We start from the raw sequence: 12,466 nt of genomic DNA on the forward strand, positions 1-12,466 counted from the left end.
TGCCCTATAGGAAATATCTGGTTTGATCTACTTCATTCTAGTCTCCAAATATTTAAGAAAGTTTAAAGTTTATCAATAACTTCTCCTGCTTGAATAATATAAGCAATTTGAAATACTTTAATTGCTTCCAAATTGTATGCTATTGTCATATAATTTTTAAAACTTTTTTTTATGTTTTTATTTTATTTTTGAGAGAGAGACAGAGTGTGAATGGGGGAGGGGCAGAGAAAGAGGGAGACACAGAATCTGAAGCAGGCTCCAGGCTCTGAGCTGTGGGCACAAATCCTGATGCGGGACTCAGACTCACAGACTGTGAGATCATGACCTGAGCTGAAGTCGGCTGCTTAACTGACTGAGCCACCCAGGCGCCCCGTATTGTCATATTATCTTATGTTAATAAAGTCATATGATTTTATATTAATTGTATATTATAATTTTTGTTCAAGCTGAAATATGTCTTGCAAAATTTCTTTCTGTTAGAACTTACTTGCAGCAAATGCTCTCAGTTTTTGTTTGGCTGAAAAGGTGTTTATTTCAGTCTCAGTCTTCAAAGATACACTTTTTCTGGACATGTGACCCTTGGTTGGGAATTATTTACTTTTAGCACCTGAATACTATTTCATTTTCCCCCTAGCTTCCACTGTTATTGGTGACAAATCAGTTTTTGGTCTTTGATGATGGTTAGTTTTTCCTCTCCGGCTCCTTTTAAGAGCTTCTATTTGACTTTGATGTTCTACAGTTTTATTCTGTATCTACCTGGGGATTAATTTGATTTCTAGCATCTGAGGGTCTGTGTCTTTATTCAGTGGTGGGAATATTTTGCTATTTTGTCTTTGAAACTTTGTTTTCCCCCGTTCTCCTTATTTAGACAAATGTAGGACCTTCTTATGCTACTCTTTGTGTCTTCATGTCTTATGTATTTACCTTTTCTTTGTTTCTCTGCTGCTATTTTGGGAATTTCTTCAGATATGTTTTCCAGTGTGCTGACTCTTTGTTCAACTTTGTCTAATGGCTGTTTAATCCATCTACTAAGTTAATTTTGATTATCCATTTTTCGCATTCTAGAATCTTCATATTTAATTTTGATAGTCTTTTTATCTTCAATATCTTTTCAACTTATTCTTTTTTTCTTAAACATATTTTATATTTTGCATTTGATAATTCTAATATCCATAGACTTTGCTTGTCAATGCGTATTATCATACATGGTGGCTTTATTTCCTGTGTGTCCAATGATTTATGATAAAGAACTCATGAGGTCCTCATTTAAAGCACATTTTTCCAGAGACAATTTCTGTCTGCTTCTGTGAGGTGCCTATTGACCTACCTATGTCTATTTTAAAATATATTTAGGCTACACATGAGTGTGAGCTTGTGGTTAGAAATTTTCAAAGATTTTTTTCTATAGTTTTCTATTCATTTTTTTAAATTATTATAATAGTTTTCTATTCGAGTTCTAAATGGAGCCAGGAGTGAAACAAGCCAATCTCTTTCTGAAGGAAAGCTTTGTTTCTTGTTCCTTCACTAAAGGGGTCATTTTTTGGGGGGGGGATCCTGTTATACAGGGGTTTTCTGTTCAATTTTTTGACTACATCAGGCTTCAGGCTCATCTTTTGTTACCTGAACACAATCATAATCCAAGCTGTAAGCCAGCAAATCAGTAGAGGCCTCCAGGGTAAAGCCCCAAATGCAATGCCTGCTGAGCCTATGGAATAATTTCTAGCCTCAGTGTTATTCCATTCATTTATAAATTTTTTTGACATTTATTTATTTTTGAGAGACAGAGAGAGGCAGACTGCAAGTGGGGGAGGGGCAGAGAGAGAGGGAGACACAGAATCCAAAGCAGGCTCTGAGCTGACAGCACAGACCCGGACGCAGGGCTCGAACCCACAAACCGTGAGATCATGACCTGAGCTGAAATTGGATGCTTAACCGACTGAGCCACCTAGGTGCCCCTTATTCCATTCATTTATAGCTAGCAAAACTGTGTTTTAAGAAAGCAAGTTTTTGTATTAATCCAGTCTTTGTAGTTGCCTTATACTAGAAAGGAGCTCTCTGACACTAAAAGTGTCAGAAAAGAGATTTATTCATGCCACCTGTGAAGAACACTGATTCTGATATCTCAAACATGCGGGGCTACTAACAAGAAGTGACATCACCATAAAGGGATTTATAAAGATTATTATCTATCAAGGCTAAATGAGCTATTTTCTATGGAGTCTCATGAAATTTTGAGCTGGAAGATGGAGACTAGCTAGTCCAACATTGTTATCTTCAGTGTCCCTTTAAGAGTTCAAGAAATATATTATGTGCTTACCGAGTATTGCTTCTGTAGTAAGCACTGGAAACAATGAATTGTTTCTGTCCTTCCCCATGATGATGTCCTTGCCCCATGAGATGATGACCTAGTAAGGGAGGTAGACATCTTTCAGTATGGTGTGTGAGTTTAACAACAGAAGCATCCTAACTACAGAACCAGTGAAAAAGTATCTTAATTGATTGGGGATGAATGGAGGAGGCTTCCTGGAGGAATAATCATCTCATTTTAAGAGTAAAGGAGCAGGAATTAGATGTGTAGAGGAGAGTAAAAGGACATTCCTGGCAGAGGGAATAGGATGGGCAAAGGCAAGCAAGTATGAATTGGTGACATATCACGTGAGTGACACATAAAAAGAATAAATGATCTGGATATAAACTTATGTAACATCTAAAATTTCTGAAGGTGTGAATCATGTGAAACATGTAGATGAATAAATATCAGAAGAGAAAAGATCCTTTCTTTGAGACCTTTTCCCATACAAATAGGATAGAATTAAATCTGGTCAAACTTTGATTTACTTTTCAGTGAAAAATTATGTGTAATTATATGTAAATTGACTCAAAATTTCTTCAATTTGTGTATAAAAAACTAGAATGACATTTTGAATTCACTGGCTAATTTAAGAAATTTCCATTTTTAAATTCTCTTAAAGTTGAGAGATGCATATCAAAATATTTAGGAGTGAGGTGTTATGCTGTCTGCAATTCACTTTAAAAAGCCCACAGCAAAAAATAAATTCGATGAAATAAATATGGTAAAATATTAACAGGTCAGTTCTAGGTAATGTATATATATGCAATATTCCCTGTTTTATTTATGAAAAAAATTTTGTAATAAAAGGAAACATTTTCCCATGTCTATGAAAGAAAAGGAAAAGTAAATGCAAATACCTAGTTATAAAACGATTCAAGTAGTTAAAAACAAAACTCAAAATATTAATGGTCCTGGTTCGATTTCACAAATGTGGGGTTATATTGTGTTATGGGTAACTGTAGGACTGAAAAGAGACAAAGTTGGAGTCTCCAAATTTTAGATTGTTCTGTGTAAATATCACGGTTTGAGGAGCTTCACTAATAAGTAGTTTGTCCTGGCATACAGAAAAGATTACGAGGAATGTAATTAATGGTGTAATTTGTAAAGTGAGTCATCAGGCAATTAATTAGTTTCTTGCTAACTAATGAAAGTATTTACTCACATGAAATGTGAACTGATGATCAAAGAGGAGATGTTAATTAAAATCTCTCTGTATTATCTTTGTGAGGTCATGGCTTCCCCAATCCTTTCAACCTTTGTGAATATTTATTATTATCTTTGTCAAAGGGCCACCAGAGAGATGAACACAATCTACAGAAACATTATTTTTGGGGGATGTTGGTTTTCTGAATTTTGGGGGGTATGTGTGTATGTGTGTCGGGTAGTATCTTGCAGGGAACTAGAAAAGTGTCCCCTTTAGAGCATGAAGAAAATGTCAGCAGATTTGGCTCCATAGCAGTTTAAAAACTACATAATTATAGAATAAACTGGTCATTGGATTTTAAACTTATAGTAAGACCTTATTCCATCATGTGACTAACTCTTGCCAGAAAATATCAAATGGCATTGCAGCATACATTTTATAGGGACAACTTGTTACCAGAACACAGGAACGCACAAGAAATGTTTGTCCACGTCCAATTTATGTAGATTGCACAATAGATATCCAGTAAAGGATCGGACAGTCCAGATAAATAAGGATGCATGACTCGTTAAAGACAAAGTGAATGGATGGGAAGCCATGTGGAATGTTATCAAAATACAGAAGAGTGCTTAGGGTAAAGTTGATAAAACAGACTGATTCATTGCACTCTGCTTACACAAGAAAGGAAAACAAAATGCAGGTAATGGTAGAAAGAAGCCGGTGAAGCTGTGCACGAGAAGCAGGAGCCAGTGTGATGGGTTCCTGGGTTGCTTGTGACATGTAAAGGCCAGGCTTTTATTATGTGAACAAAGTGAGGCTGTTTCCAAGAAAACGTTCTCTTTTATAGGAACAGTGTGGGCGAGGGAAGACATTTTCTTTTTCTTCTTGCTTCAGCGGTCCCCAAAGCAAATCAAGTCATTTGTTTCCATGTGATATGGAGGACACTAAGAAGATAATTTCAGGTTTATGCTGGATTCTTTTCTGTACAGATCAGTGTTTGCATGACTATTCAAAACTGAACAAACAAGTTGACATCATGAACATTAGCTAGAACAAAATTCCTCAGCTACAGTTAGTGCAACTGGTAACTGAAAAATTGAGAGAGTTATAATGGATAGTACCTGTAGTAGCAGAATAAGGGTACCCAAAGATGTCCATACCCTAATATCTGGTGTTATGCCTGTGTGTGCTATGTTACATGGCACAGGGGCATTGCAGGTGGGATTATGGTTACGGGCCTTAAAAATAGGGAGATTATCCTAGATTATCTGGGTGGGCTCGGTGTAATCTCATGGTTTCTTCAAAGTGGCAGGAGAAGGTGGGCAAATAAGTAAGGGAAAAGGAGAGTGGAGGAGACACTTGAAATGTGAGAAGAGTTTGACCTGCCTCCTGACTTTGAAGATGGAGGAAGGGGTCATGACCAAGGAATGCAAGTCGCTGCTAGAAGCTGATAGCCAGCAAGGAAAGGGGGAGCTCAGTCCTAGTTGAACTCACTGGGCTTCTGACTTCAAGAAACAGTGAGATAGTAAGTTTGGGTTATTTGAAGCCATTACGCTTGTGGTAATTTATTTTGGTAGCAATAGAAAAATGAATACAGCACTCATTAAAAGTACTCTTATTTTGAAATGGAGGATATGTTCTCTTCTTGGAAGTTTCCACACAGGTAATGGAGAGGAGTCCTGAAGAACACAGAGTTGGCACTGACTGACTTTATCAAGTCCATGTCAAGTGCTGGGTGGCTAATGCGTGGAATAAAACAGAATTCTCCACCTTCAGGGTCCCTGTGGTTTCAGAAACCAATACTAAAATAACACTTCAGGGGCGCCTGGGTGGCGCAGTCGGTTAAGCGTCCGACTTCAGCCAGGTCACGATCTCGCGGTCCGTGAGTTCGAGCCCCGCGTCAGGCTCTGGGCTGATGGCTCAGAGCCTGGAGCCTGTTTCCGATTCTGTGTCTCCCTCTCTCTCTGCCCCTCCCCCGTTCATGCTCTGTCTCTCTCTGTCCCAAAAATAAATAAACGTTGAAAAAAAAATTTAAAAAAAATAAATAAAATAACACTTCATATTGGAAAGCAATGACAGCTCAGGCAAAAATATAGCAGGAAAGGGGATAAGGAGTGTTTTGAATGTAATTCTAAATGGGGAAAGTTTACTCAGAAGTAACAATGTGAGTAAAAGTCGGTAGGATGGAGGGTGCTAAGTGTTGGGGCCATGGGGGAATTGAACTGAGAGGAGAGCAGGAGGACTTTAGCTAAGATAAATAAATAGTGGGATCTTGAGGGGCTTTCAAACATTTATAATGTCTTTATAAGACTTGGCTTCTGCTGGGAGTGAGATGGGAAGCCTTTTGGAAGATTTTGGCCTGTTTTGAGAATAACTGAAAGGAGAGGAAGAACGAATCTGGAAGCCAGATTTATGTTTCAATGAAAAATTTCTTCAATTTATGTGTAAAAAACTAGAATGGCATTTTGAATTCACTAGCTAATTTAAGAAATTTCAATTTTTAAATTCTCTTAAAGTTTGAGATGCATATTAAAATATTTAGGAGTCAGCTGTTATGCTGTCTGCAATTTACATTAAAATACCATAGCAAAAAATAAATTAGATGAAATAAATACGGTAAACTATTAGCAAGTGTTAATTCTAGGTGATGTATATATGTATGTATGTATGTATGTATACACACACACACACACACACATATATACACTATTGTCTGCTTTACTTATGAAAAAAATTGTAATAGAGAACAAGCATTTTCCTCATGTGTATGAAAGAAAAGAAAATGGAAATGCAAAAACCTAGTTATAAAATGATTGAAATAGTTAAAAGCAAAACCCCAAATATTGATCCCAGTTTGACTTCACTAATGTGTGGTTATATTGTGTTGTGAGTAACTATAGAACTGAAAAGAGAAAGTTGGAGTCTCCAAATTTCATTTCATTTTTTTTAAGTTTATTTATTTATTTTGAGAGAGAGAGAAAGAGAGGCAGAGAAAGAGGGAGAGAGAGAATCCCAAGTAGGCTCCATACTGTTAGCACAAACTGACATAGGACTTGATCTCACCAACTGTAAGATCATGACGTGAACCAAAATCTAGAGTTGGACGCTTGACTGACTGAGTCATGCAGGTGCCCCAGGAGTTTCCAAGTTTTAGGTTGTTCTGTGTAAATATCATGGCTTGACAAGTTTAGACCATGGGTGTGACAGTGGAGATTGTGAGAAGTGATTGGGTTCTGGATGCATTTTGTCCATTCAATCCCCTCCCTGCCCCCCCCCCCCCCCCCCCCGCCCCACCACCCCACTCTGTATCTTTATACTTGATTCTTGAAGAAAGTAGATTTTGTGAGTATTTTGTTTAAGATGAGTGTTAGACTTAAACAAATGTCTAGAATTATTGGTAAAAAAAAAAAAAGGATCACTGGTAAAAAGGCAAATCCAGGGGCGCCTGGGTGGCGCAGTCGGTTAAGCGTCCGACTTCACCCAGGTCACGATCTCGCGGTCCGTGAGTTCCAGCCCCGCGTCAGGCTCTGGGCTGATGGCTCAGAGCCTGGAGCCTGTTTCCGATTCTGTGTCTCCCTCTCTCTCTGCCCCCCCTCCCCCCACCCCGTTCATGCTCTGTCTCTCTCTGTCCCAAAAATAAATAAACGTTGAAAAAAAAAATTAAAAAAAAAAAAAGGCAAATCCAAATCTTGGAGCTTATCTGTGAAGCTCAATCTGTTTCATATATCATATTTTTTAACATCAATTTTTTAAAATCTAGGGTAAAAAAATGTAGCTACAACTGTAGAAGCTGTTCACAATGAATTCCAATGTTTCTTATATATAGTAATTGCTATAACTCATATATACTGGAATCACTAAAATATTTTTAATTTATGCAAACCAAATGTTCTTATTAGTGGACCTTTAAGGAGGCTGTGTGGATGAATCTTAGGACATTTGCACCTAGTTTCACAACTACTAATTTGTTTTACATTTTGCTGCAGGTATTTTGAGTGCATTTAGTGTCTGGTTCCAATTGCATTTTTGTTTATTTGCTTTTTAATTTTTTCCTTTATTAGAGGGAAATTGTTTCCCAGAATGGGATGGACTCATTTGTTGGCCCAGAGGAACAGTGGGGAAAATATTGGCTGTCCCATGCCCTCCTTATATTTATGACTTCAATCATAAAGGTATTGAATTTTTCTGCAATGATTAATTTGGAATAGAAATGTACTTTTCCCCCTAATGGATGCCAAGGGAACTGAGCAATCTCAATGTTTTTCTTCGTGTCTTTACAGGAGTTGCTTTCCGACACTGTAACCCCAATGGGACATGGGATTTTATGTACAGTTTAAATAAAACATGGGCTAATTATTCAGAGTGCCTTCGCTTTCTGCAGCCAGATATCAGCATAGGAAAGGTAATGATATTGGGGTGTCTGGGTGGCTCAGTCGGTTAGGGATCTGATGATTTCGGCTCAGGTCATGATCTCACGGTTTTTAAGTTTGAGCCCTGTGTCTGGCTCCACACTGTCAGTGTGCTTGGGATCCTCTCTGTCTGCTCCTCCCCATCCTATCAAAATAAATAAACTTAAAAAAAAAGGGAAAGGTAATCATATTTTTGTATTTGCAAACCCCTAAGGGAAAACAGAATAATATTTTTATGCAGTTCTTGGTTGTCAACTACTATATGTAAAAACCTTTTTATTCTGGGACACAAAGATTATAAAAGATAAAAGTAAGTTTGGAATCTTTTTAGATATCTAGTTAAGGAAAGGTGTAGGACCTAAAACATTCTGTATTTTCTTTAGGCTAGAGTTATCTGGCTGAGATACAGGCATATATACTAATAAATATGTGTCGGTGTCTATTATGTTATAGCACATTATGTTTATATTATATTGTATTATGCTATATTACATTATATTATGTGTAAAAATTGAGATAGGTAGTCAGCAGCAAGATTCATGACTTGTTTTGTTACCTATGAATGGTTCCATCTCATTTCACTCTATATTCCTGAAGGAGATTTGTATTTTTAAGGTGTATTTTTCATTTCATAAGATTAGCCAGTAGATGATTTCATTAGTATATGAAAGATTAGAGTTGTAGAATTACGGAGCAGCAAGGGCATCCTATAGGTCTTCCAGACGACACCTTAATTTTACACGTGAGTCAACTCAGAAGCAGAGACTTTGGGTGTTAGATTGACCCAGCTCGCTGATGACAGGATCTAAAGTGGAATCCTGTTCTCCAGATTTCTCATCAGTGCTGTTTACAGTATAGCAATCATATGTAAACTTTGGAAACTTCTAGATAATCAATTTTAAGTGATATATATGCTGTAAAAGTCATGCTTAAATTCCTATCACTCAGCCCTCGTAAGTAAAATTCTTGACGTATATGCATATGATGTTAGGAGTGAATATGATAAATGGATGTATAAATTATTTCTATGGTGGACCTGAGAACAGTCTATAATACATAAACTGCCAGCATTAGACATTTTCCTTTATGCTTCATTTTTTTTTTTTTTGGTCGGGGGTGGTGAGTAGGGAGAGCAGTAAGGGAAGCGGTGAGTTGAAGATGTCTTTGATTTTGCACTACTAGGATTTCCTTTCTTAACTTTCTTCTTTTCTGACACATAGTGCTATCACCTTAATGAACTCTAGTAAGTTGCTGAAAGAACTTCAGCTTTATATTTCATTGTTGACAAGCTTCTTGCATAAAATTAGTCAATGTGAGGAGATGATGTATTCCACTATGGAGCTAAAACTAACAATGAGTTAATATTAAATGCTTCAAAATAATTTTAATTTCATTGACACAAGTAAACAGTATTTACTGTGATGAATTTATTTGTGCATTAAATTATGATGCAAATCTTCCACAGGTTTTAAATGGCCATTCAGTTAAATCATGGTTTTATTTACACTGAACTCTACTCTTACAACCACTCTTTGTGACTACTATATATTCCTACAATCAAAGTAGCCAAGGATGGTAATACACCCAACTATGTACTAGTTCATGTGAAAATGATCTAAACATTAACTGAGGAGCACTTGGGTGGCTCGGTCAGGTAAGCATCCAACTCTTGATTTTGGCTTAGGGAGTGATCTCCAATGTTTGTGAGTTCGAGCCTCATGTTGTGCTCTGCACTGACAGTGGGGAGCCTGCTTGGGATTCTGTCTCCCTGTCTCTCTGTTCCACCCTGGTTGCTATCTCTCTCAAAATAAATAAAAAATAAGCTTAAAAATTAACTAAAAATCTTGATGAATTTTGTTAGCATAAATAATTTTATCTCCTTAATTAAAAATATAAAGAGTGTTTTCTATTGTTTACAACCTTTAAGCAATAATTTGAGAAAACTTAAGAAAACTAAATATCTCCTACTAAGAAAACTGGATATCTCCTGAAGTTTTGATATACGCTAGGGCAAAGTGATATTACTTATTTATGAGGTATTAATTCTTAATGGTTGTAAGGAGAGCTTTTTATAAGGAATAAGAAGTAAAAACCAAAAGAGTGTGCATTAAGAATAAACATTTTTATTGAGGAAAATAAGATGAAGATATTTTACACATCTATTGTTTTGTTCCTTAAATAATTTCCTTATTGTTGGCTTGACAAAATGAGACAGTTACTATTAGTAAAAAGATGGGAAGGAACTCTTATGATAAGCCATAAGGTTATTAAATTTTTGAGAGTATTATACTTAAAATAGTAGTATACTCTAAAAATTACCATATAATACATCTCATTTCTAAAGGCTAAATGAACTTCTGGGAAGCAATTTAGCAATATATATGAAAAACACTTCAAAGTGGTCATAACCTTTCATCTTATAATGTTATGTCTAAGGTTTGAGTATAAAGATTTGGACTGGGGGGAATTGAATGCACAAAATGTTCATTGAACCGCTAATTATTATAGTGAATATTCTGAAGAATATAAGCTTTCAGTGAAGCACCTTCCAGAGAAGGTTAAATAAGCTTATATAAATGTTTTTTGTAAAGACTTTGTAGCCTTAGGAAGTTCCTTTGTTATACAGTTCACAGAAAAAAAAAACAGGTAATAAAGTTGTATGTATATTAAGAATGTAGATGTTCAAAACAATAGAAAATGCTTCATAGAGATAGAATGAAAAGAAATACACAAAATACAATGCTTCTTTTTGGTTGGTAGGAATTCAGGAGATTTTTCCTCCCCTCTCTTTTATATTTTACACATTATCCAAATATTTTCTATAGAAGGTTTTAATATTTTATTAATTGATAATAAAATGTAGTAAACATTTTTAAAAAGGAACAAGAGGCAAAATCTTTTGTTTCCAGTTAGGATGTAGGAAGCTGTAGGATGTAGGAATATATTGAATAAGATGCAAAATTGTTAATTTGTAATAACTCATGATGAGCTACGGATGCCAAGAACTCTAAATGATCCTAATTCTGCAAGTGGGAAAGCCCTTCCTATAAGAGACCTGTGACTGCTGTTTATCGCTGGGTTTGTAGCAGAAGAAGAACAACCACACCATCGAAGGGGACAGAAAGAAAAGAGCCAGGCTTTTAAACCAACTTTTAACAGACAAGGGTTGGCACGAGGGCTTAGATTTCCAAGAAGTGAGCCACATTCACAGTGAGCTTTCACCCAGCAAGCAACCAGTTGTTTCCCATGGGGCTTCACTGAGTGTGTGGAGGCTGTGTGCCAAAGGCTGGGGGTAGCACAAGTGGGCTAAAGGAGATCCCCCAAGAGTGTATAGGGCTCTCAGAATGAGAGGCAGCAGTTAGCCAAAGGCATAGGACAGAACAGAGGCCCCGTGGGGCCTTCACTAGATGCATAATTGTACCGCCCATATGCCAGGGAAGGGCAGGAGAGCAAAGCAAGATCGCTAGCAACTCAAAATGCTGACGGATGGTTCAAATAGCTGCACAAGTTCTGTGGCTTGCAAAATGTCAAGTGTGCTAAAATCCATATAATGGCCACTAGAGGCTGCTGGTGCTAAGATCTCCAGGTCTGCTGAAGGAATCTTGATTCTGCTCTCGAAACCTAAAACCAGGATAAAAAGGAATCACAAAAAACATAAAACAAAAAACTACAACAGAGCTCAACTCAGCTTAGCAACAGAGTAACTCAGCCTCCCTAAAGAGCCCTGACAGAGGAAAAGGCCTGCCCTTTTCAGGCTGTTACCATCATATACTTTAGTACCTGTTATTCAGTTACTTACGGGGCCTGGAATGTAACACAAATTATAAGGCAGGAACCCAAAATCTCTAGTAAAAATAACAGAAGAAAAAAACCCCAGATGATCCAGATGTTGGAATTTGCAGATGAGTACTTAATAATAACTATTAGAAATATGTTAGATGATTTAGTGAAAAAGGTACATAACAGATGGAAAAATCAGATAAATAAAAACTTTAAAAAATAACAAATTCTAAGGGCGCCTGGGTGGCGCAGTCGGTTAAGCGTCCGACTTCAGCCAGGTCACGATCTCGCGGTCCGTGAGTTCGAGCCCCGCGTCAGCCTCTGGGCTGATGGCTCGGATCCTGGAGCCTGTTTCCGATTCTGTGTCTCCCTCTCTCTCTGCCCCTCCCCCGTTCATGCTCTGTCTCTCTCTGTCCCAAAAATAAATAAAAAACGTTGAAAAAAAATTAAAAAAAAATAACAAATTCTAAAATTGAAATATTCAGTTCCAAAATGAATTCATTTGATATTCAACAACATACTGGATACAGCATGGTAAAGGATCAATGCACTTAGGGGTGCCTGGGTGGCTCAATAGGTTAAGCGTCAGGCTTTTGATTTTGGCTCAGATCATGATCTCAGGGGATCATTACTTTGAGCTTCAAGTTGAGCTCTGTGCTGACAGTATGGAGCCTGCTTGGGATTCTCTCTCTCTCCCTCTTTCTACTCCTCCTCCACTTGCTCTCTCTCTCTTTCTCTCTCTCTCTCAAAATAAATAAGTAAACTTAAAAAAAAAAAGAA

At 37.0% G+C, this 12,466-nt stretch overlaps 1 protein-coding gene across 9 annotated transcripts in view; it reads left to right on the forward strand.

Annotated features, from left to right (window-relative positions):
* The window catches only part of PTH2R (parathyroid hormone 2 receptor), a 128,861-nt gene that overhangs the window by 70,677 nt on the left and 45,718 nt on the right, over window positions 1–12,466 (forward strand). For all 9 annotated transcript variants that reach the window (XM_053215712.1, XM_053215713.1, XM_053215710.1 and 6 more), the window contains 2 exons: window positions 7,559–7,669; window positions 7,778–7,899. In XM_053215712.1, coding sequence (XP_053071687.1) covers window positions 7,559–7,669; window positions 7,778–7,899 — 233 coding nt within the window. The remainder of the gene's footprint in view (window positions 1–7,558; window positions 7,670–7,777; window positions 7,900–12,466) is intronic.

Source organism: Acinonyx jubatus, chromosome C1 (genome assembly GCF_027475565.1).
Source record: "Acinonyx jubatus isolate Ajub_Pintada_27869175 chromosome C1, VMU_Ajub_asm_v1.0, whole genome shotgun sequence".
Taxonomy (NCBI): Eukaryota; Metazoa; Chordata; class Mammalia; order Carnivora; family Felidae; genus Acinonyx; species Acinonyx jubatus.